Source organism: Rattus rattus, chromosome X (genome assembly GCF_011064425.1).
Source record: "Rattus rattus isolate New Zealand chromosome X, Rrattus_CSIRO_v1, whole genome shotgun sequence".
In the NCBI taxonomy this organism is placed as follows: domain Eukaryota; kingdom Metazoa; phylum Chordata; class Mammalia; order Rodentia; family Muridae; genus Rattus; species Rattus rattus.
The window spans coordinates 85966244-85993100 of NC_046172.1; the positions used below are offsets into that span (position 1 = coordinate 85966244).

General features: G+C 38.3%; 1 protein-coding gene across 5 annotated transcripts in view; it reads right to left on the minus strand.

Annotated features, from left to right (window-relative positions):
• Positions 1–26857, minus strand: part of Pcdh19 (protocadherin 19) — a 100640-nt gene that overhangs the window by 41506 nt on the left and 32277 nt on the right. For 4 of the 5 annotated variants that reach the window (XM_032889700.1, XM_032889702.1, XM_032889699.1 and 1 more), the window contains one exon: positions 5301–5359. The exons of the other annotated variant lie outside the window; for it this stretch is intronic. In XM_032889700.1, coding sequence (XP_032745591.1) covers positions 5301–5359 — 59 coding nt within the window. The remainder of the gene's footprint in view (positions 1–5300; positions 5360–26857) is intronic. 5 annotated transcript variants of the gene reach the window in all.

Consider the following 26857-nt stretch of genomic DNA (forward strand, 5'->3'; position numbering starts at 1 on the left):
ATCTGGTTGTGAAACATAATGAAAAGTTCTTTAAATCTTTAGTACAGAAACTGCCATGGTAAGCCAAAGAACACAAGGCTAAATTGAATGCATTTCAGTAGTTGCCAAAATTTACTTGAGTTATATGATAGTGAATGAAATAGTCTAAAGACAAATGTGATTGGCCATCCCTTAGAGTAGGGCTTCTTAATCTTGGTACTATTGAATTTTTAGGTCACATAATTCTTTGTTGTATACATCCTGTGCATTATGAGATGTTTAATGGGTCTTTTGGCCTTTTCCCATTAGCTGTCAGTGATGACCACCACCAATTTTTAACAATTAAAAATATCTCCAGGGAGACACTGCAAATCACCCTCAGTTGAGAACAACTGCTCTCCATTCTTTCACCAGTATTTGTGTAACATGGCATGCAGGGGGAAAAAAGTACCAAAGTTGAAATCATTAGGGTGATCTGTCACTTTGTGTGGCTCTAGGCTCCACATCTAATCCTTGATTTCCTTGCCTCAATAAATGCACTTGATAAAGTCTCCCTCACAAGATCATCCTAAAGACTCAATAAGCCACTTTGCATGAAAAGCCAGATAGAAATAGATGTCCAAAGAAATTAATTATTTAATATGATCACTATTCTGTATTATAATGCTTTGTTCACATTACAATTAAATACTACAGCCACGACTATGGAATTGTTATAAGAATTGTATGTTTATTTAATGAATTTCCCTATCTTCTATAAACAATTGTCAGTCATTGTCCATTATGCCACTCCTCCTAAAATTCAGAAACAGAAAAAGATATTGCCTGTCAAATATATATGTCCTTGCTTTATTGAATGATAAAAACTATATGACCTGATGCACTTTATATTTTGGCTCAGCTTCTCAAAATCTTCAAGGTAAGCATAATGCTTAATTGCACTGAGTTATCGCCCTGGAAGCTGGTGATCTCTATCTCACTTCTAATTGGTTTTAAATCTGCCTTTTTAAAATTTTGTCATCCATTTTATATGTATCAGAATGTTGCAATCTACCTCGGGGCTTCTGGAAGTGGGGTTCCAGGTTTTTAAAAAAGAAGATAGAAAATATTAAAACTGGGAAAGATTAGCTACTATGTTCTAAGGGGCTCATGGTGTGAGCAAAAGAAGAAAAATCACAAAGGTATAGCCGCTACCCCTTCAAACCTCAGGATAGTTAACGCATTTAAAGATCAGTTTGCCCATCTGACAAACTAAGTACCGCTTACTGTGATCTTGTAGGGACATTTAGTGGCTTAATGAATGGATTTGTGTAAGGCAGTTTAAGAACCAGTGAGCAAGAAGTTGCAAACAGTAAAACAGCCTGGTAAATGGCTACTCACCCAAAACAAATAACAATTTATGCCCAGCATAAAAATGCTGATTTCACTTGCTTTATTACCTGTGTACCTCTTGGGAGATGAGACACTTGTAAAACAACTTTTGTGGGACAATAAATTAGGGGCACCTGTTTTCAATGCTATTGTAAATGCAAATGTTTCTATTACTGCTCTGGTGGCCAGCAGAGGGACAAGTTCATTTTAAAACACCTAGAGCAGAGTTCTATACAGATGTTGGACGAAAGAACATTACACTAACACTAACCTGTATGTGTCCTTTAAAATATAACTTTTGCAAAAAGACAAAAGAATCGGAAAGGATACATGTCAAATCTCCAATCCGTGATCCTATATACCAAGAGAATGTCATTCATGACTATGAAGAAAGAGTCAAAAAGAGTATTGTAACTGGCTTTAAAGAAGTATGATTCAGAGTGTTTCCCAGGCCACTTCTGTCATTAATCACCTTGAAGCCTGTTAAATATATGTTAATATTTGGAACTTCTCTAAAGATGGAGCAACCGACTGCCTTTACAGATGCATACTATTGTTCAGAAATTGCTGGTGTAAAAGAAAACTTTTAATAGGAAAAAAATGTTTCCCTCCACTCATTTCTCCTATTTATCTGAAAAACATGTAACAGGTACTGACCACATACATGGCACCATGCCAGACGCTACAGAACTCCGGTACTATTTTGGTAGTAAAGAAAGCCACCATGCATAGCTTAGAAGCCAGGGTTCATTTTCTTTTCTAAACTGCTTCTGATGTGTTGCTCAATTACCGTTGTGTTTTCTTTGAGCTATAGCCCCATGCTCTACTTGATATGGCTCCAAAAGCACTCCAGGAGTTGATATTAGCCAGCAGTGCAGAGAACAGGCTTGAGGAAGGAATGCTGTAGCTGTGTGTGGAAAAAAGTAGCACTGCTGGCCTTCCTTACTTTGAGGAGATGGCAGGGATACAAACATAGTGGTACTAAATTCCATCCAGGAAAAAAAAAAACCCAACTCACTTAGTTTTCTAATCTGGGTTTCTCTCAGAAACCAACTTGGGTATGTCCTCAGATTACAGATAATGTTATAGAAAAATATTAAACTTCAGAGATGAAGTAAATGCAAATGTTTTTATTACTGCTCAGGTGGTCAGCAGGGGGACAGGTTCATCTTAAAACACCTAGAACAGCATTTTAGAGATATAATGTTGGAATTTTTCCATCCAGAAAATCATGGGGAATATGCCATAGACTGTCTTTGTCCCATCTAACCCTATGAAACCTTTTCCCCCTTTGGATTTCTATTGAGATTGCCCCCCATGGACGCTAAGACAGAAATTTTGGCAGTGGGTGAAGACTCATGATACGGTGCTAACTGTCCTATGGAATCACTCTATTATGACCAAAACCCTCAGCTGACTAGAAGATATTATTACGCCTCTCATATTTCTCTCAATGAGCCTTTTCAGTAGTATTTTCAACTCATTTGTTCTTATACCAAAAGAATGAAATGCATCTTGCCCCATCTTTTATGATTTCACTTAAGAACCAAGACTGCTACAAGAAAGGACCAGAGACGGCCAGTGCTTAACTACCAAATGTAGACAGGAGTGAAAAAATAAAAACTATCTGTGTATAAAGAGTCTGGCCAGAAAAGCCTAAGACAATATTTCAAGAAATGTCCTTGGATAATTAGAAAGTAAATGTAACGTGAGAAAGAGGTATAGGAAAACAAATTCTAAGAATTAGGGTGAACTTCACTTGGTATTTTAGAAATTCTGAGATTTCCTAATAAAATTAAGACTGAGGACAAGATTCAGAATTTCCTGTCCAGGAAATATTTTCAAACATGGGTCTTAAACATCTTGGTGGACAGTTAATGGCTTTCCCCATAGCTTGATCCCCCTGGGGTCAGTGTTAATATTAGTCACCATTGTGTTTTCCTACTGATTTTACACTTGCAGCAGTTAATCTGAAGAAAAGGACGGCACACAAAGCATCCTGTTTCTTTCTGGGTATTGGAATTTGTTTAAATGCAACTGACCCCATAAAAGCCTTCATGGTTCCCAAAACCATGACAGTTCTATACTAAAGAAGCGGAAAAAAGTGTGTGTGTGTGTGTGTGTGTGTGTGTGTGTGTGTGTGTGTGTGTGTGTGTTTCATAGTAATCACTGGTCACTGGTAAATAAACTACTGTTTATTAGGCCACATCTAGAAATATTTCCTCCAGGAGCCCATCCAGTTCCAGGATGCAGTTTTTGTGCACATATGTGTATAAATGTACATGTAAAGTAATTAATCAAAATCGGAGGTTTCCAGTGAGTCTCAAAGCTGCTGTGGAAATCCATGTATCTCCAAAGCTAAATGCTTTAACATAAGTCTTTATCTCATAAGTCAGCCTTGTAAGTTGGATATTTGAAGCTGATCTAAGATTTGCAGGTCCCCAGGAGTCTTAGCTTTCTAGTAGGCTATGAAAATCAGCCTTGTATTATCGGTTTAACCTAGTCAGAGAATTTACAGGTACCCAGAATGAGCTAGCCCCAGAGACCTGGAAGGATCAACCAAGCCACTGTTTTTTACCAGTTCAAAAAGAAGCTTTGAAAAATAACAGTCCTGAAGCAGAAAACAAAGCAGTGATTTCCTACAAAGCCCCTCTAACCAGGACATATAAAGAGGCTTTTTTTGTTCTTCCTAAAAGAAACTACCTAGACAATTTTCAATGCCTTACCTTTTATTCAGGGGATTCTTCCCAACAACTCCAAAATTTTCCAAATTAGACTATGACAAGTAATAACAAACATAACCATTTTTAAGGTGACTGATGTTCCTCATTGAAGGTCACAAGGCATCCCAAGCCAATACAGATAAATCTCCCATAGTTTGGGGGTTAGTGCTGCATTCTACATTAAATTAGATTTGAACTTGAGTCTCTTGTACAACGAGAAAGGATTTTGTTTTCCCTTTGAATCCCACTCTTCCAGTGCTATATAAATTTATGGGATTACAGCCAGCAAAATAATAGAATTTTCAGATCTTCTCCACTGCAGCTCTAATATACTGTTTGCCTGTCTGCTTTATTGCTATTATTTTAACAGACATACTCAGTGTTCAATTTTAACTGCAGAATAGCCACTGGACCATTCGAGAGGCTACTTACAAGAAACAGCAATAAAGGCATCATCTGAATGGTCAAGTGATGTGCTACGTTTGGACACAACGTTCTCTCCTTTGTTTAGTTCTGCGTCTTTAGAGGGTTTCCTAATCTCTTTTTCCTCCCCATCGCAAGAATTTAGGGCACATTTTATCAATGGAATCATCTCAATATACACCTCTACTCTGTACTCACAATATAGCTAAGTTGTAACCAACCAATCATACAAATTTCAGATTTCATATAAAACACTTCAAAGTGTCTTGACAAGTATTAAATTAGAAAATTTTCTTTTCTTCTTTCATCTGAAAAGCATTATAAAAGATATTTCATCTGTCATTTAAATATTTTTAAATTTTCACAACTGTCAAAATATGAACAATTGCAGAACATACTACAAACTCCACAGGAGAACAAAAGTTGAGGCCTCACTATTATTTAAACTGGGCAGCAACAAAAATTTAGATATCAGTTTAATTTTGAAAGTTTTCTAATCTTCCTTACTAATTCCAAAATTACCAGTAAAATATCTCACATCATCCCAATTTCATTTTTAATTTCGCACATATTTTGATGGAAATAAATATGATGCAAGGCCAACAGTGATTCTCTTTGTGTAATGTAACTGACAGTGGTCCTTGCTTTCTATATTTTCTCCAAATTTCTCACGCTTCTTAGCACAAGTACATAGGCATTTGCCACAACATCCAAAAGGACATAGGTCTTAAAATTGAATGTTTTGTGCTTTTTAATACATTAAATCAAGCTCAGAATTCAGAATGTGAAAGCAAACCAACCTACCTTTTGATCAAATGGGCACGGCTATTCACGTAGTTAGAGTCAAAGGAATAGTTTTCAGTCTGCAATGAAAAAGAAAATGATTAAAAATGGCTCAAAATAAGAAGTCAAGTGTACTACTTAAAAGGAATGATTTGTTGTTGTTGTAAGAAAAGAAAAAAATGAATGACCAGGAAAGCAAAGCCATAGTTGGGCAGCAGTTTGATGAATGCCTTCTTTGGGGGTCCCCAAGTTCCCTCCAAAAGAAGCAGCCTATTCTTGGAGACTAGGGTGGAATTGATAGAAACACTCTCTAGAATATGGCTGGCTACTGACCATGTAACCACTTAGAGAGAAGAGACAGTATGACTCACAATCGTTACAGAAACTAATTGCTTCCCATTCCCCAGTGGAGACCATTTTATGCCCATCAAATTGACTAGAAGTTCAAAGGTATTTTTATTAGAAGTAGATAATTAACATGTTAAAATATTTATTCCAAAGATATGGAAATGCAGCAAGGTAATCCCCTACTGTGGATTTAAACTCTGCACTTCCCTTTGTTTTAAGACATTGGTTCAGCATCAGTTACACAGGATGGCTTTCCTTTTATCACAGGTATAAAGGCAAACAAGTATTATGCCCAAAACGGGGTGAAGGGCAGTCCACAGGAGGTACCAAAGCCTTTCATGTGAAACATGAAGTTTGCGAGCAAACCTCTGTCTTGGCTCCTATCATTAAAATACTACTGCCTAATCCAGTTACAGTAGCTGGCTGCAGCAAGGACTTTACAAAAGCAAATGCAGGGCACCTGCTCAATGAAAGAGATGGGAAAACAGCTTTTGAGCACTGGGAATGCTGGTAGATTGAAAGGGGGGGGGCAGTCTTAGAATGGGTAGAAGCCAAGGAAGCATCTAAACTGAAGTCAGTAGCCTAGAAAACGTGATCTTACACCCAGGAAACGTGATCTTACACCCAATGTTAAAAACACAGCACTTGTTGAACCTTGGGATGAACTCCAAATGCTCAAACACATCTCTTCCCCCATCCTGCCATTCAGCCATCCCCGCCATTCCTTAGAGGCCTTCTGCAATTGCTTCAACTGAAAAGGGCCTGGAAATGGAAATATAATAGCTGTCTAGAGAACGAAATAGCAGATTCTTTTCAGATGACTACCTGTCAGACATTGACTGCACTCGGCTGTTAGATGCAGTCCTTGCATTCAAAGACTCACAGTTTGATAGAGGAGAAAATGAGGCAAGTAACAGCAGATCCAGCTACCACATGGACACTACACAACCAAAAGTCAAGGTAAGGGCCCTAGATATCTAGAGTAGGTGGATAGTTGACGCTGAATAGTTGGGAGTGGGAAAAGGGGAGAGAGAATTAGAAAGGAAACAAAACCCACCAGTATCCTGTAGTTACTCACAGGTGTCCATGATCCCTATAGAGTTCTCACTTGAAGACAGACTGTTAAACATCTACTTACACTGTTTTCATCTAAAGAGTTAAATACCCTTCAGCGTAAACACAAGTAAGTTTGGCGATATTGGAAGAAATGGTTTTCAAGAATTAAAAATAGAAATTGTCAGTGCATTTCTTTCTACGTTATTGATTGGTAAGTGAATGCTAAGATTGTGAAAAAAGTTATTGGGGGAGGACAAGGCAAGCTTGAAACTGGGTTGGGAATATGACCTTAGTGTTTGCTATAATAACGTCATTCAGCAGTCACTTAACCAAGAAATATTTGAGCAAACTCATTTTACCAACACAATGGGCAAAATGTTGCCTAAATACGTTTGATTTTGTTTTATGATAGTCAGTGCAATATACAATTTAACAAGAAGTTATCAGCTCCTCAAAATCATGCTACCCTGTGGAAACAAGGAGCTGACTAAGCACTCCTTGATTTACTTCTTTGTTTCACTATACACTCTTTGTTAAATGACTTAATTTTTCTAGGCCTCAGCTTTCTACTATGTGAGTTACAAACCAATGGAACATGAATTCAAAAGAGAAATTGAACAGCACTTATCAAGACTCATGATGAGCTTCCACAACAACACTGCTTTCGACAGAGCCTGACACTGTGAGTAGAACCAGAAATTTACTTCACTGCAGTAAAAAGAAAATCTGTCCAAATGTACTGAATCTTTACAGGTAAAGCAAAAACAGACAAACCAAAACCAAACAAAAACAAAAAACATAGGTATACAAAAACACTAGGAAAAAACATCCCAAGATACTATCATATTAAGAAAAACATAGTTTCCAGAAGAAAATTTGTAAAGAGGAAGGCATCAAGTCTGCTTGCAGTGTGATGACTTGACCTCCAGGCACCATGCAAAAGCCAAATGTTTGAGCCGAGAGGAATAATCTTACAAATGTTACTAGTACTCCTAAGGGACTCTGAAGGGAATAAGCTATAGCACCATCAGGTATCCCACTTGTGGTCAATGAGCAAGTAGAAGAGAAAATTCTAAAATTCCTGGTTATAATGACTTTCACAATTCTTCCTTCTCACCAAGGTTCACAGATTGACTAATTGTTGCCAAACGCAACAGGTATGATATGCCACTCAAGGTAGAGAAATATTATTGGAATTTATCATCTTTCTCTATCTTCCTTCTTCTTCATACTTAATGAGCAAATGCCCCAGTCTTGTAAATCCTGAACTCCAAATGTGAATATTCCATTATCCAAACCAGCAGATGGGTCTGCTACACCCTAACAAAACAAATTCTAAAACCAACTTTCTCAGAATGAATGGGGCTATTCCTATTCATCCATTGTCTTTTACCTTTACAATTAGACTCAATCCCTAAAGGAGCTGGATTGCAATTGCAGGAACACAGCAGAATCATTCTCATGGGAACAGAATCCATGATTCTGCTTTCAGTACTACATTCAGAACAACTGAGGTAACTAGACATGAAGGCTTATTTTATTATGGGCCTATATTTATTAGCATTGAAAATTATAACTCAGACTGAGGAGATGTCTTAGCAGGTAAAGCATTTACTGTACAAGCAAGAGACTACATGTCTTGATCCCGCCGAAAAAGCCAAGTGTAATCCTATCTGTAATCCTTTGGGCAGTGAATACAGAGAATGACCATATCATGCTAACTTGCCAAACTAGCTGAAAGCATGATCTGTATGTTCAGTGAGGATCATGCCTCACTATAGAGGAGAATGACTGAGGAAGACAACTGATATCAAAGTCAAGTCTACACACACATGCTAACATATCACACATACATATACATATACGAAGAAAGAAGTACTGTGTCCAGGTGTATACTGAAATCTAGTTCTTGTACACTGAGTCAATCTGTCCTCATCTGGTGGAGTCCAGTGTGATACATGAGCCCTCTGAGAAAGAAACCATCAGAGAAACATCGTACACATCTTAAAGAGTATTTCTCAGCTCCCTGTACACATCAGAATCATCCCAGGAACTTTTTTAAAAGTACCATCTACCAAAGATGCCAAGATAATTGGCCTGGAATTAGTACTACTTTTAACGTTTTTCCAGTAAATTGAATGTACCTCCATGGTGAAGTCCAAGGATCATGAACGAAGAAGCAGCTACAGGTTTTGGCCAACTGTCCCATGTTTGCTAGTACAAGCTCAATTGATCATGTGATAGCACTTCTTTAAGTTTACCACAGTGATCTCAATTTTAAAAAAGACACAGAAGAGGCAGACTTTTCAAGAGATAATAACAGAGATTTCCTTTTTGTATGAATATATTAGCTCCTGGTTAGCCTTATTTAATCAAAATTTGCTTAACATTATTCCAGTCCCAGCTCTAAGTATTCTAAATGGCAAATAACATGAAACATTTGAGAGAGAAAATTTTCTCTAAATGTCACATTAATTTAACTAGAAAATGTCCCCTTCTCTAATGAGACAGCCAGGTTAACACAGAAACACAGCAAAGAGACAAGAACAACATTTGTTTCTGAAAACGTAATTTTGACATTAAAAATGGGTCAAGAGCAAACTTTTATTCCTGGTTTTGATGGGAAATATGTCTCTTTTAAAATCACCCAATACATTCACAAATTCTTCCTCTAACCAGAAGCTTTTTCCCCCTTAGGAATTTACCAAAAGCAGATTTCTTAGTTGGTCTTGATTTAGTAAAACCTTGGTTTTTCTACAGTGTGGAAAGAATGAATGTTTCTGGATAGCTGGGATGTCCAAAGGTTAGGGCTTCTCCCCTTTTAGAACTGAAACAACCATACTGCTTTTTTACTTATGTTTGAAATGTATCACCAAACTGCCCACTTTAAAGTATAAAATCATAATTTAACCTTTCCCTTGTTATTTGTGGGTACCCTTCTGTGCATAAAATACCGAGCTATGTGGGTTTAAACTGTAATCTCAGTGACCCAAAAGCACTATTTGGGGGCGGCTCATAGCTTTAACTTAAGGGGAACCATATATGCTGCTGTTTTTCAAGCCCTTCTGCCATTTTACGTCAGATGCTTTTACTCCACTGTGCTCTTGGAAACTATAAAATTATATGTATGAGCATAGTGTAGAAAATGAGCTAATATGTTGTGAGTAGGGAGCGTGAAGATGTGGTTCTAAAATAGAAATTGCACTGTCTTCAATATATGGAATTTGGTGTAGTGTTTTGGGTTCTGTGGTTTGTTTGTCCCCCCCACCCCTGGTGGCTCAGGCACATTCTTTGTTTGCTACTTTCTATCCTCAGCATCCTCCTGGATATATGAAATTTGGAGTGAGACTTTAGGGTGGGTGATATGTTATGTTTCTATGTTAATAAGTCTGGCACATCCGAAGTCAAATACTTCCACTTTGTTAGGCCCTCAAGGTAGCAGAGGATGCCCTACTTTAATTGTCATTTTGTATTACTTTTACAGTTCACTGAGTTGTGCCCAGTCTCTGCAAGAGTGACTGCAGCTCTCTCAGCACCGCATTTATCACTAGAAGAGACTTAAACCCTAAGGAGAAAGAAGCCCAATAAATGCAAATATCCGGGACTAGACTCTTTGCCCAGTGGCACAAATCCCCAGGCCACTACACAAGCTATAAAAAGGTTTCAGACCTGGGATTAAAACAGAGATTTTTTTTCAGACCTAAAGGTTTGTGTTTGAAAAATGAACAATCTTTTAAATTGCACTTTAACATTCCCACCAAACTGAAGAACACTGAAATTGCAATTCACTCCTTTCAAACGGTTGACTCCTAGCTCATCTTTGCAATACACACTGCGAAATGGAAACCCCAAATCAGATGCACAGCAAAGTGATTTTTAATTGCTGCTTATTTCCTTAACAGCTAACTTCCAATAATAATAATAATTGCGTCCATTGATCAATGATGAAAAGACCCAGAACCTTTTCCAAAACTGAATACTGCTTTTGTTATTCAAAAGACCATCATTTCACAGTTTTTTTAAAAAAAAATTGAATTGACAAATGACTTTTCCCTGCTTCCTATGACTAACACATAAAAATGAAAATGTAAGTTCTGCATAGCAGTAGAGCCAACATGCCTCCAGCTAGAATGTATATTCAAAGGCTCACCCATCCAACACAACAACAGATAAACTAGGATTTCTGGCAGCAGAATAAAAGGTACAACCCCAGCGTTCTTACTACTAGGAAAGACAAGCACTAACCGCATACTGAAAATCTGATGCTTTCTATACAGTCAAACTCCACTTTGGACACACAAATGCACAGATTTTCAAGCATGCAGGCACACATGCATGCACATACCTTAATTTTCTACCCCTGGCTGTTACTTACTCCCAGATAACCTTGGATTGATCATTTTATTCCTAAGGAATTTAAGCCATTCATCTTCAAAGTGAGATTAACCAGAATGATCTTAGTGTTTCCTTCCTAGCTCAAAATGTCCTCTTTCGTCAAAGGTCTCCTTAACAAAGCTCATAGTTTTCTACAGGAATCTGTACAATTCTAATGCAAAAGCCATACTGGAAGAATGGGTTAAATATGGTACCATCAGGCAAGCAAATACAAGCCCTTGGACCTGTCATTAAGTTTTTGATGGGCCATAATATACTCTGATACAGGATGTGATACAGAATGTTCTCTGGAGCCATTTAATGCTTATTGTTTGTAAAAAATACAAAATCAATAAGGCCACGGTATGAGTAAATGCGGGTTAAGAGTAAACAAAATGAAGTCATGGAAGGCAAACTACCTCATCCCACATAAACAAGACTCAACTCAAGGATTAAATAGCTATCAAGCACATGTGAATAAATCCCCAAGTGGAAGCTCCATCCCAAATATGAAGCTACAACACATTAGGGCTATTTTGCAGGCAGGCACTAGAACAGCATGCTTTCATCTCCAAATATCAAAGGACTTTACAAGCAGGTGCCAACTGTTACCCCTCATCCCTCTGCGAGCCAAAAAACAAACAAGGGAGTTAAATACTACAGCCAGGTTAAATACTAACTCATCTGGAACAGGTCTTAACAACAAGGACCACAAGAAAACCAGCAGGAAGACTGTTCCTGGCATGACCTGCTACTGAAATGGAAAACAAATATAAGACTCATAACATCAACAGTGAAGTAATTAGCCTCTTTCAGACTCGTTTTTTACTCAGAGTGACATTTCTTGGCTGCTTCTAATGAAGGGATGAGTAGAGTGTAGTCTAGCAGTTAGACAGAGGAAAAGGGAAAAGTTGGCAAACCAACTAAAGATAGTTCCCCGAAACTAGCTGGAGGACCCAGTCATGTGAACTAAGGGATCCAGAAATGAGTGACTTCCTTCCCAGAAAAGTTGGTGACCATTTCAATTGGCACTTAGAGGTGATGGCAACCATCTTTAGTAAGATAACTTGTGATAATTTATGCAGTGGTTTCCATTTCAGAAGCTATGATGTGATAAAACAGATATTAATACATGAAAAATTGATTTGATCCTCAATAAAACACAAAGAAAACAAACTCCGGATGAGACCTGCCAACAGCAAGGACCGTCAGTGATCCATAGTAGGAGTTATCTTGGATCCATCTGATCTTCCAGCTCCTCTGCCTCAGAGAAGGCCCAGAACTGTCAGAACCCATGGTGGTCCATTCTTTTCCATTAAGTTATACTTTACCAGTTCCTCAGTTCCTTGCTATTTAACAGCCATAGAGCCCTGGCTGCCTGCAGAGTACAATTTCTATTGAGCCAGCCTTGTCAGCTGAAAAGACTTTCAAAATATTTGGAGGGTAAGTGGCAGGTGGCCCTGTGCCTGTAGGCCAAAACAACACCCCCAAATTCAGTTCCAACCCCAATCCCATTATTTAGATTATACATCACTTAAAACCCAATTGCCTCCATGCTGATTTAAGAGTAAAAGAAAAAATAAGTCTTTGGCATAGCGCCTAAATCCATTTCCCTTGTACCAGCTTGTTGCTCAAGCCTCTACTATGTGAACATGCTGGCAAAAGACAACGGTAATCTTCCATCTTAGAAATAGTGAGTGCATTAGCTTCTAATATTGATATTTTCTAATTAGATACAATACAATAGATCATTTCCACGTTTGCAGTCAATAAGACCCTCCATGGTTCTCTTTTGCTGCAGATATTCTAACTGCTGCAGTAGCAAACAGAGTAGGCTCTCAGCATCCTCGGGTGCACACATAGCATTCACATGTATTTTCCGTCACAAGCACGTACATAGATTATTTTTGATCTTTTAAGTACTAGTTTTGGGTCTAATGAGGCACAATAAACATTTCTCAAACTTGGGGCTGCATGGTTGCTTAACATTGGCAACCTCCTAATTATGACTGTAGTTTAAATAAAGAGGACTTCCCTCTATACGAATTATTAGGTACTGAATGAAACCCACAGTAGTGTATGCTCCAGTTTCTAGTAACAAAAGAAAGCATTGCGGGAAATTAGTATTAGGGGGGAGAACTTGATGAGCCATAGTGAGGAGTAATAAGAGCATTCAAAAGTTGTGATAGAAATGTTAACTCATTCTGTATGGTAGAGGGACGAAGAAGGGGGCATATAGAATGTGACACATGTTGAAGACAGCAATTCGAAGCAAAAGGCTACTGTCTGATGTGGAATACTGGCAGCCATGAACGAGAAGGCTATTATTGCACCTCACAAAATAGCTAATGTTATCAGCAGCTTGAAATTGTCAAAGCATTAGCAATCTGTAATGCAGTTATGGAAAGAACCAACAGTGCAACAATTACTAAAGTACCTTGTATTTATATGGAACCTTTTATCACAAGATTTCCAGAAGGTTTAATGGGCTCTTATAGAAAGGGATCATTTCCCCCCACAGCTGAGACACAATAGTCATTCTGCAACCAGTAACAGTAAATATAAAGGGTTGCTGGAGAGAAGGGAATTACTAAACCTTACAGAAACCATGAAGGAGAGGAATTATTTTTAGACAGGCAGAAAACACATACCCAAGTTGGAAACTACGGCTGACAGTAGCTACATTTTCTACAGAGCTTGTGGCACAGAACTGAAGAAATTTGCTTATCATTCAGCCAGCAAGACTTCTGTGAGGTGCTTAATGACTGTAATAGAGCAGGTGCCTCCTATTAATAAGAATTAGCATTTGAAAATGAACACACTGCACAAAAGTTACCATTCTTTTCTAGAAAGCCTTTTAGCTAACATGAACTAGCTAATCCTCCTGCTACCATTATGAACTAAATAAATATTATTAGCTCGCCTAATGTCATGACAGAGGAGGTGGAGGGATTTATCCTCTACTAGAAAGGGGCATCAACACTACCCAAAGACTATACATGGACTGACCCTGGACTCTGACCTCAGTAGGGTTGCAATGAATATCCTAGTAAGAGCACCAGTGGAAGGGGAAGCCCTGGGTCCTGCTAAGACTGAACCCCAGTGAACTAGACTGTTGGGGAGAGGGCAGCAATGGGGGAGGGTTGGGAGGGGAACACCCATAAGGAAGGGAGGGGGGGGGATGTTTGCCTGAAACCGGGAAAGGAATAACACTCAAATGTATATAAGAAATACTCAAGTTAATAATAAAAAAAAAAAAAAAAAAGAAAGGCATCAAGCATCTGCAACTAAAATTTGAGAGTGTTCACACCAGGTCCCATGCTCACACCACCAAAGCCATACCTCATTAGGATTCTGGAAAATGCAATGAAATGGAAGTAATTAGGACTGGCTGACTGAGTATACTACTTGGGAGAGAGGGAAAAAAGTCCCCAGCCTGCTTAAACATGACAAGTCCAAGGGCAGTGAGCACAATGACAGCAATTTCCTCCTGAAGGAAGATTAAGAAATAATGAGGGGGAACTCCTCACACTCCGTCTACCATCAGATTCCCAGCAGCAAAACCCAGGAAGAATTCCAAACTCAACTGTCAAAAAAAAAATCCTAATGTCAGAAACATAACACCATGCTGTGTTGGACAGCACAGCCCTTCATCCTGGGTCAGTTATATCTCCTTACCTTTCCCCCATTCTACTAGCACTCCCCAGCTCTTCCTTGATCTGTGTTTTAAGTAGATTCAGAGCTCCATCCCTTTCCTTCATTCATAACTAGTACATCCACTCCTCATTCTCGATAGCTCAATATTTGTGCCTACTTGATTCAATTTTGTTTTGGGGTTTTTCTTTGTTTGAGACATGGTTTCATGCCATCAAGGCTGGCCGTGAGCTCATTTTCCTCCTGCCTTCCAAGTGCCTGGATACCAAATATGCTATATTGTACCCAGGTGGTGGGTCCACTTAAAAACTGACATTTGGTTTGGGCTTAAATCAGTAAAAATAGATGTGGAGGTCATTTCTTAATACACACACACACACACACACACACACACACACACACACACACACTTTCATGAAGGAAATCATAGTATATGTTTTGTTTAGACGTTTAAATTACTTTGCCTTGTTATAACAAGCAAAGGTAAAAGGTAAAAGGTACCCTGGAGACAGTTTACACAGATGGTTTTAAGATTACAAAAAAATCATAGAACATTTTTTAACTCCCAGAAAGCTTTGAAAATAAAGGCAGAGAAGGTTCTTACTAGATGCTTAGGCTTCTTAACATCATGGAACCTCCCTAATTCATACTTTCCTGAATTACAAATCTATAAGCTAGAAAGAGAAAATGCCTGTCCTCACCACTTCAAAGTTGGTATCAGGCTCAAATGGAATAATGTCAGTGGTGATGCTTTCTAAAACTGACTCCATGAACATGTGACTTGTCTCACCATCAGCTCAGAAACTGCTTTCTCTTGAATATTTATTTCTACTTCTAACTAAATTCTCACCAAGCATTGTGAATACTTTTTATCCCTACATTTTCCTGCTGAGATATATTCTCTTATTCTGGTTCTATTTGTTTTATCAACAAAAACTGTGGTAAATGATCTTTTTTCTGTTGTAGAGGATTATGTGTGTATGTATTTATCTGCATATACACATATAAACATATACACATATATACAAACAGAGAGAGAGAGAGAGAGAGAGAGAACTATCTTAAAGAGAGTAGAAATGGCCTCGCACTGTCAAAAATCAAGGCAAGATTTGAGATGTTTTAAAAGCCTTTATAAACTAGTTTTCTTTCGCCCCATTTCCTTCCTTTGTTATGATTGAACTGTCACAGAATATCTTTTCTTTAAAAAAAATCATCTCAGGGTTAAGTAAAGCACATTAGCATGCATAATTCAGAGCTGTCAGCTGGAAATGAGCTATCATTGTATCATTGCAAGGCTAGTTTAGTCTGTGAGTAGGAAAACAGGATTAAAGAACTGGACAGTGTCACCAGAGCCCACTCAGAACCAACTCTGTGCCCACTCCTGCAGAGCCACACTATCCAATAGCATAGACATATGCAGCGATTTGCATTTAAATTATCAAAATCACAATTAAGTTTATGTTGTTGCAGCCAGTGGCTACAGTTCTGTTTGTAGACCATTTATATCACCACGGAAAGTTCTAATGCCAGCAATAATGTGGAGGAAAGGTATTGGCTTGTGACTCAGCATTGTCCAGTATTGAAATGTGATACATTTAGTGACATATACGCGCCTCTCTTGTATTGCTTATTTATGTACTACACACTGGGTCAAACACTTTTCAAGGCTAGGTAGGACTAAATCTTCACAGCTTATCCCTGTTACTTGAACAGAGCAGGTAGTCAAAGACTGGTGTCAGCTGATTGACCACCATCTTGGATAGGACTATCTCTGGCCTGTCCCTTCCTGAGATTGAATCAGGAATGCCAAGTATGCCAAGTGTTATATGCTCTTTCAAGACATTGATGTGTGTGTGTGTGTGTGTGTGTGTGTGTGTGAACATTTCTCAAGAATTGAAACAGTAGAGACAAATGGCTTGAATCAAACCATACATTTTATATATCCTTATTCCTACTTTTCTATCCTTTTCATTTGTTCAAAATGCCATTTATAAACCTAAAAAGAAAAAAAGAAAAATAGTGTCCTCCATTTATTTCTATCAAGATGCCAGTGTGCAACACGAATGATTTTTAATACGAAATAATTCCTCAAAGAGGGCACTTTATGATTTAACAGAACTTAAAACATCTTTTGAGCTATGGATCTCATTGACTCAATTCAAAATAGTTTCTCAATAGACACCCTGTACTGATATGGCAGTTGTTTTTACAGAACATTGTATCGAAGAGTAAGTCTTCACTAATGAATAAAAAGCACCGTTCTCCATTTTAAGTTGCTGGGGAAAGTGAGACTCACGGAGTTTCTGAATACATGATTATGTATCCATGAGTCATCAAGTGAAAGAGTCTTAGGCAAGAGCCTAAAACCCCTGCTTCCCAAATAAGGGCTATGTACTGTAAATTTGTAGAGAACAGAAAATAGAAGCCCATTTGGTGGATTTACTGTTTTTGTTTCCAATCTATAGTCCCTTTTGAAACCTATCCTTCATAAATTAAAGAAATATATTCTTTAATGCAATATTAATTATTTCTTCATCTCACAACGGAGCCTTCAGTTGCTTGATTGCCAAATGTGGTCATTTGGAAAGCTTTTAAAATCATCCCTGCATCCTTACAATGAGATGCTGTACAGTATGGTCTTTGAAGAATTCCTTTCTGGTCTCAGAACCACCACAAAAATCATATATTCAAAGAGCACTAAAATTCAATATGACTTTAGCAATTATCTTATCCCCCTTCTTCCCTCTCTTCCCTCCCTCTCCATACCTCTCGCTTTATCCCCAACTCTTAGCATTCTGAGCAGACACACCACTACCACCACCAATAATAATAATAATAATAATAAAATAATATTAATATGAATACCTAATAATAATAATGCCTATGAAGATCTTCTAACCACACCAAAGCAGCACACCTAGGCCTGAGTTCAGAACTCATCTCTTTCAACACTGAGGTCATAGCTCATCTCTTTCCACTTGCCCCATTCTCTCTTTGTCTCGTGTTATTTCTCCAAAAGAGCCTCAGAAGAATAAAACCTAATGCTCGAAAATACTCTCAGCTAAATTTCTCATGGGAAAAAGAGTGAAATTTAGTGCAAATGATATTTATAAATCACATTTTGTCAATTTTCTGTCGTTTAAGAAAAGGAATTGTGCCTCAGGAAACTGTAGAAAGAGAATATATGATCCACCCAAGGAAACAAACTGTCTTTAGCTTAGTGATCGGGAGATGTGGAATGATAAAGCCCTCTGAAATACAGCCTCATTCTAGCAAATGACTTGCTTGGTTGCCACATAAATTGCTCATCTATAATTGCTAGAGATAAACTGCAATCAAAATATAGTATCTTCTATTAGTTTTGCCCACTGGGGGTTGTTTGATCAGAGGGAAATTATCCAAAAGGTAAATTTTCTCATTTTTATTGCCTCAGTGGAAACTCTCTGGCTTTAGATGGCTGAAGGGTCTGGACTAGTGGTGAGGATTAAATTCAGGAAGCACTTTATTTTTCAGAATAGAATTGGGTGGGGAACTCTATGGGTGACTAACAACTAGGTAGGAAAGGAGTCTGTTTTGCCCTCTTGCTAATAGCTTATTTGACTCACCCTATTAGAGTACCACCTTTGTGGCTGGGTCCTCACTCATTCATATTTGATGATCCTTCAGATAGGAACAAGCTGACTTATACAATTTTTAGAAGGTTTGCTGGGTAAATTGTGGTATAAACAAGATTACATGGAAAGTGTTTAAACTACTTAAGAGAATAAATTAAAGTACTTTAGAAGCAATTTACAAATAATAAATATGTTAATTGCACATCACTCTTATTTATTCATTAAAACAGGTCCAAGGACTTCTACTTGGCAACACGTCCTGGCAAGGCCTTTGCTAGTCTACTTATTACTCTGAACTTGAGAGAAATAAAATTGCATTTCCTTTCTATCTATGCTTCCTACTGGCCTTCCCCCAAGTTAGTCTCGATTAATCAGATTTGAATGTACCATATAAAACAAAATATAATGACAACGCCACCAGCCCAAATCGAAAGATACAAAGGTCATAGATGTTCCTTCACTGCGTTTAAGATCTTCGTTTGCACAAACTAAAAGCATCTACTGGTATAAAAGGGTAGATAGATGGAAGCAATCAGAGGAGTGGAAGGAAAACAAAAGGAGATCAATCATTCCAAGATCTTACAACTGGAAAGCTTTGCTTCATGCTTTCTGGCTGCCCTTGACTATTGCAGAACAAATGGTAGCTAGGACAGATTGACACTGAAAAAATTCTATGCAACTTAATAGCTCCTGGTGACAGTAGGTGCAGGCTCCACCATCAGTGCTAAGGATATGGACAGCCATCCTTCTCCACTCCTGCCCTCAAAGAGCACACTTGATGTCCTGTGGCTGAGAGGAAATGAAGGAGCAGTGGCAGTGCGATTCTGTGGGTGCTTCTGTGGGCGGAGTCTGAGTCTGCTTGTACTGCTCTAGCAAAAGGCCTAAGATCAAATAATCCACAAAGAGCAAAAAATTTGTTTTCCACAGGTTTTGAGTCCAGAAAAATCCAAAATCAAGTTGTCAGGAAAGCACATCTGGTGAGAGCTAGTCTCTACTTCCCAAATGGCACTTGGTTGCATCCTCCGAAGAAGATAACTACTGTGTCCTCACTCCGTGGAAAGCAGAAAAGCAAGAAGGAATAGCTAATCCTTTAAGCCTTCTTATAAGTGCACTAATTCCATTCATAAAGGCATGAATCTCTCATGACTTTACCTCCTAAAAGAGCCACTTATTAATAATATTGTATAAGGTCTTAGGTTCAACCATGGGAGTAGGGAGCGGGAGCAACACAAGCATTTAATCCACAGTTTACAGTATATGCAGAGAAGAAAGCAACAGAGAAGCCCTTGCCCCTAGGAAGCACTCGTCGCGTCATGGGAACTGCCTTCAAATCTGTGCAGCCTGTGGGAAGACTGAACTGGGAATGACCTTTGATTTGAAAAAAGAGTGTGCATTGCTCTAGCTTTAATTCTTGATTTCGTCAGTTGCATATCAGTATGGAGGAGAAAGACCATAAGCCATGCTTAACAAAATCAAGCAACCTCTCTACATCCACAAATCCAGCTGGATTTCCGTTGGCTCTCTTCTAAAGTTTGGAGAACAAGTTAAATTTTCTACTAGTGGCGGAAAAAAAAAATCAATGTCCAAAGGGTAGCTAATTAAACCACGGAGATTTATTTTTGAGCCAGTAAAGGTTTTCTCTGGTGGTCAAATGTTCATGACTTTCAAATTCTTTTTGCAGCCTTTGCATAAGGATGAGTCCTGAGACAAGTAGACCCTAGTTTGAATAATCTCTTTAAAAACTACCTCTAGCCCACAAGTCATAGATAGAAAGAGGGGCATAGAACCCTTTCTGTCAGTAGCCTCTAGGTGGAGACCTTCAATTTCCTCAGCAGGTCAGACTTGATCTTAGTCCTACTAGTTAAGACAGCTGTGACATTGACTCCTTTGCTGCAAAAGAGAGGCAGCAGTTTCTTTCCTCCTGATATATGGTTTCGGGATGTGAATGTTATGCTTGGTTTTTTTCTCTATTCTTCTCTTAATTGGGTAGCTCTGTGTCTTTCTTCCCAAGGAAACTCCAGGGCTATTGAGTCACCCTCACACATTCCATGCACTGATAGAACCTTAATCCTGGACAATGAAACGTATATTACATCTAAAAACCCAAAGCAAAGGAAAGGCATGAGAAGCAAGAGAAATTGTGGCTCACTGACAAACACAGTCTCTACTCAGATGGGTATCTGTGTGTCTTTTCTGCATGAACAGCCGAGTCTGGAAGATTCTGAAGAGACTCTTTCTGTCCATTACAAAGCCTTAGGCCAACAATATACATATTATGTTGCTGTGCAAACATGGGTGACTTTTTTTCTTCTTTCCCCCAAGTTTTTAATCCTGTGCTTACAAAGGCATGAGAAGACAGGGAAAGGATAAATAAAACTATGTGTGACTGTGCATTGTTCTATGATTTCTAAAAAGAATAAGGATTCCCTGGCAATTAACTATCTCAAAAAAAGCTGTCTCTTGAAATTTTAATTTCATAGGTTAATATTTCTTCTGTCATTCAGATTTATTAACATTTCTACTACAAATGCCTTTTGGAAAGGTACCTATAACACTAAGAAATCTCAAATTTCCCCCCATGGAGCTACTAGGGAGATGGGAAAGGAATAGGAAAAGGGTAGAGAAAATAAGAAATAGTATTAGGAGTCTGAACATGATCAAACACTGTCATATTCATACATAAAATGGAAACTGCTATGTTGTACTGTTAATATACCCTAATAAAAATTGGCATCAGATGTTTATGTTCTCTTTATCTCTAGAAGAAAAACAAGCCAACATCTGAGGTTTTCCTAAGTCATTACATCCTTTCTAGCCCCAAAAGGATACCAGTTTAAGTCTGCCAAGGGTGTTATCTTACTTTGTTTTATATACCAGAATACCTGAGAATAGGAAATTGTAAAGAACAGGAATTTATGTCTTTACAATTCTGGAAGCAGAAACAACATCTAAGGACAGAAGGACAGCATTTGCTTATGGTTTCCTTGCTGTACCATAATACGATATAAGGTATCACAGAAGAACAGAGAGCAATAGGGGGCAAGTTCATCTTTCTCTAAGAAAATAATTCCTATGGCAACAAACCCACTTCCACAATAAAGGCATGGATCTACTTCCAAGAGCTTCACCCTCCCCTCATGATTTAAAAACTTCTCAAATGCTCCACCTCATAGGACTGCAATGAGTCTCATGTTTCCAGCCCATTAATTTTGAGGAATACATTCAACCTATAACAGGTGTCAAGAAGATGGAAGACAGTTTAACAATAATCAGTCCTATTCTACTAGAACTCTTCTATTCTCAGTAGTGAATGCCAGTTTTTAATAAAGAAGTTTGATATAGAGCACTTCACAAGAGAAGAGTAAATCTCCCAATTACCCAAGAGACAGATGACAAGATTTCCAGACCCTTTCCACATTTCTTGGTCTTGTTTAAAGTTCTTTCTAGTCCATTGGTGATCTGCTTAAGAGTAAGCATCCACAAATGAACATCATCCTCTAGATGCATTCTGATCAGGAAAGATTTCAAAGGGGCTGATGTCTTCCATAAACGCAAATATATATTTCATTAATGAGACTTAAGACTGCATTTGTCTTAACTGCCCCTTCCCTTACAGCATGTATACATTTCTAAAATGCATTATCATCTCCAGTCTAAATTGGTATCAGAGCTAATTCCAAAAAAGATCACCAGACAGGCAAGTAGAGACACTGAAGTAATCAATCTCTCAAGCAAAAGAAATGCTACAAAAAGGGGAAATGAACAGGCCAATAAACATGTCATCAGTATGCCCAGATAGAGTAAACAATTGGAGACTTTCAGATTTTCACTTATAAACAACTAATTGCTCTGCTCACAAAAGTAACTCCACATCACAATAAAAATAAAAATCAGCAAAACTCATCTATTGCCTACTTCAGAATAAATTGAAAGAGAAAAGGGCAGATGAGCTATATTCCATAGGCACCCATTTCATTGGCCTTTATTGAAAGTCAAAACTCCCCATATGTATGTCCTTTGGCCATGTCTTTTGTTCTTTTATCTCGCCCACTCACCTCTCTGCACTATTAAGAATTCAGTAAATATAGTCAATTATTCTAAAGGTGCCAAAACTCTCATTTCAACTGGTTTCCCAGTTAATGTACCATAGCAGAGAATGAATTGCTATTACAAGGAACTAAAAATAAAAATGTTTCAGAGTCCATAATTGGCTTGTCTTGTTGGACTTTTTAGGGAGCCAAAGTACCAGTTCCAGACTATTAGCCCTTGGTTTGTAGGAGAATAATATATTTCCTCATTAAAATACTTTGCTCTCCACAGTTTAATTTTTTTTTTAGAAAAAAAAAGTTGCATTTTCTCCTGTAATTCATTTTTAGGTGGTTTGAAGCTTTGGAGGAACAATGAAAGAACAAAAAAAAAATAGTCACTCTTCTGGGAAAATCAGCCATTACCTTCATTAATGCTTGCCCTCCTCCTAAGTCTGTTTTCTAGCAGCTCCAGCATTCACTACATCCAAAGGTCTTTTATTTGCCTCAAACACAGGCTATGTGTTTGTATAGAGATGCATATGTTTAAAATCAAATGCCAACGATTAGCTGGGTTAGAGGGCTAAGGTAACTATGTGCAATTATGGTAGCCAGACAACTGAAATAACAAATTCCTAGTTCTTCTCTCGGCCGGAGCTTGCTGCTTGGCAGTCACCATGCAGCACTAAGTCCCACTGGAGCCCAGTGAGCTCAAATGTCTGGGCGTCTACCTGTAGCCTATTGCTGGCGTCCATGAAAAAATGCTATGTGGTGGCACTGTGTGTGGCTTTGTAATCACACTTAGCATGATTGCAAGCAATTATCTGGGTGATCGTTTTTAATGTTTCCTGAACTGTGCTCTGGATGTCTTTTGTCCTTAAACCGGCTTAATGCAGTACAAGAATATCTAGGAGTAACACTAATAAGTGAGGAAATCATCAGTCAGACTGAAGGAAAGAGTCTGTGTAAAGTGAGAAGAAACAAAATTAAGACTTACTAAAGACTAACCTAACCTGTCCACTTAAATTGACAAAATGTCTCCACTCCTCCATATCACTTTCTTTTTTTCTCCATAACACTTATCTTCCATAAGATAAGCTTCCCTTACTGATTCTGCTATCCCTGTGTCTCTACTATGATCACAGAAATCTTCGTCGATTTATTTCTTGCACTTAGAACCCTGAAAAGAAATGCTCACACAAATGAAGCATTCGGTAAATATTCATCAAATGAATGAGTATTCTTAATGCACTAAGCAAATGGTTGTGTTTTATTGTTAAATGTTAAATGCATGATACAATCACCCACTTTCAGTGGATGCCAATGCATCATAGAAATGGGCCTAGAAATCCCTCCCTCCCTTTTTTCTTGTTTTCAGCTTTCTAAGACCTAAGATGGACCTGATGGCAGACTTACTAGGACAGGGATACTCAGACAGAACATAACCACCTCCACGATCTTCATAGCCTGCGCAATCTGTGAGTACCTCCAAGACACTCTGCAACACCTCACTTGCCTTTTCCAACAGGGCACCTATATGTAAAATAGAAAGGAGGACTGCCTTTGCCTGTTCATGAGACTTTAACCCGACACTGGGAGAAAGTACATTGGCTCATTTCTAAGGCATTAACCTGGAGCCTTTGTTAAAAAGCTGTTAATAGAATTGCCCCCAAACTTGATTTTTATGCATCAGCCCGAACACCATTTTCTGACCTAGAAGTGTCAACTGCCAAAATGGGGGAAGGGAAAAGTGGGGAAGGGAGGCAGAAGGAGTAGAAGAGGATAAATGCAGGGTGAGTGGGAAGGGAGGGAAAGAGGACAGAGAGAGGAGGAGAGAAAGACAGAGAGATAGACAGAGGGAGAAATAGAGAACAAAGAATGCAACTTCCATTCAACGGAAGTTCAATTCATGAGCAAGTCATCTAGAATTTGCAAAATTCGAAAAGCTTTGGGTAAGTCGTGTTCAAGCTGGTATAGACAATGAGCTCTAGATCAAAGACTTGCACTCCAGTCCTGTTCATGTGAGACATCATGAAAAAATTACACAGCTTACATATACTTTTTTTTTCTCTTCTTTTTTTCGGAGCTGGGGACCGAACCCAGGACCTTGCGCTTCCTAGGCAAGCGCTTTACCACTGAGCTAAATCCCCAACCCCCTACTTACATATACTTTAATTTACTTAAATATAAAACTAGTATACTAGTAGTTTCCAGGCTCTTAAGGTTGTTGTAAGGATTAATTTTGATAATACATGAAAAAAATTCAAACATCCACTAAGTAACACAGGCTAGGTACTAAAATAAATGTCTTAAGCTAGCTCTCTTTGTCATAACTCTTATTATTTTAGGCAAGAAATAGGAAATAAATTTGCTATTTAAAACCTTTACCAGAAGTCTCTAATTCCTTTTATGAACAATAGTATATCCTCTGAAAGGATGACCTCATTAAGGGAAACTGATTTCCTTTTTAATCTCTCCCTTCCTCTAGTCTTTACAATAACAGAAGGAAAACAGCTTAACATGGGGAGATGTTCAGAAAAGAAACAGACTTTATGGTATACTTGGCACGAAGGAAACAGAAGAAAAAAGATCTTCACAACTACATCCTGTTTGTTTCTTAGGAGGGAAAAAAAAACAGAGCAAAACCACCATCAAGAAACAGCAGATGACCCCCCCCAAGGCATTAAATACAAAAGACCTCCAACAAAATTAAAACTGAGAAAGCTTCAGAGGGGCAGAAACCCAGGTGAGAAAAACTCACAATTTCCTTGTGAGAATAAAAAAGAAAAGAGAGAGAAAGAGAGAGAAGAAAATCGATTGATACTTAGGCGAGACTGCAGAGCAAGGCAAGACAGTTCTAGATGAGCCCGGAACAAAATAGGGCTATGATAAAAGTGGAAGCCTGAGAGATGGTCTCTTGAGAGCCCTCACAGGTGATTGAAAGGAAAGCAGCAGCCTGGGGAACTGACAGTTGAGCTCCTCTTCTTAACTCTATCCCTTTGCAGTGTGGCTTGTGCTTGCTGACTCTGAAACATCCAAAAGTAGCAAGAGATCCAACAAAATAAGGCTTTCTCTAGGGGAGACACTTGTGAAGGGTGAGCAGGTTTCATTCATTTCAAAAGTACCTTCCATAGAATGATTCAAACTTTTGTTCAAACTTTATGTCCCCCCTTTTGATAACATTTAGGCAATACCTTGGGAAAAGGGGGCCAAATAATAGATATTAATTACCCTAATTAACCCAATTCAAAAGACATATTTGTATGGCTGTCATGACAACTGCTTTGACTAACTTGCCAAGAATAGCTTAGCTGTCCATTCAAATAAATCCCTGATAATTACCAGTCTAGTTTACTGGGCTTCTGTGATAATAATAATTAGTGCTACTGTGCAAAAGGTCGCACTAAACAATTTATGAATGATGCATTTTGCATGGTGATTATGTTAGTCACAGGCAATGTACAGAATGTTCGCCATTATGCTATTAATGTGAAAGGGGGTGTTGGATTTGAGGCAGTGACTGACTCTCTATGGTCTTTATAGCTAAAAATGAGCAGAAGAAAACTGGGAAATTCTGCTGTTAAAGAAGGCACATCCAAGAAACAGTGGGGTACCTTGCAACTAAATAATTCTTTGAATCTATACTCCATGTGTTAGGATTGTGAGTCTTGGATTCAAAAGAGAATTAAATATGAAATATTTTGAGCTATGAAAGTACATGTCTTGGCAGGAGTATTTGAGAGGTTAGTAAGATATAGCATTGCACAAAAGATGCTTAGTGAGGTTTGGGGAAAGTATTAGGAAAGGATAAGGTCTGTGTTGAGATGTTCATGTGAAGCTTACACAATAAGAAAGTTTCAGAAATGAAAAGCTCCCTATCTTACTGGTGATGACTATGGTTAAATAAAAGGACATTTCATTTGAGGATAAACACGTTATTCTAATAAAACAGTGCTATGGTCCAACTGCTCCAAATAGTAGCAGACCTTTGGAAAATGAGTTCTGAATGTTGCTGTCATGTTTCATCTGAGCAAAGTCTCTTTATGCTAAACAAATTAGATTAGGAAACATGAATATGATACTCTGTGTTTTGGACATGGACTCTGTCCGAGTAGAGATACATATAAAGGCTGCGTATATTGAAAAAGTGGTTGCTTTCTATCTCTTTTCTGACAGCCTTTCTTTCCAAGGATTTTAAAAGCTGGCACAGGAGTCTGGGGAGGAGTGCTATGGAGTACTACCTTCTTAACTTCTTTAGCTATCATACTTGTGAATATGTAGCAATTGTGGTCACCTGAACAAACAATGGACCAGTCAGAATTCTTGCATAGATGGGGAGGTGCTCCTCGGCCATACTCATTAATGAGGAGCTATTGGAAGAGAGAAGAATCATTCTCTTTTGAGGATGTGACCACTGGGTAGATTGCCCATACTAGAGTGGATGGCCCCATACAATGTGCATATGGGCAGCACTCAATGGACTTGGTGGGTTATCAAAAAAGAAAAA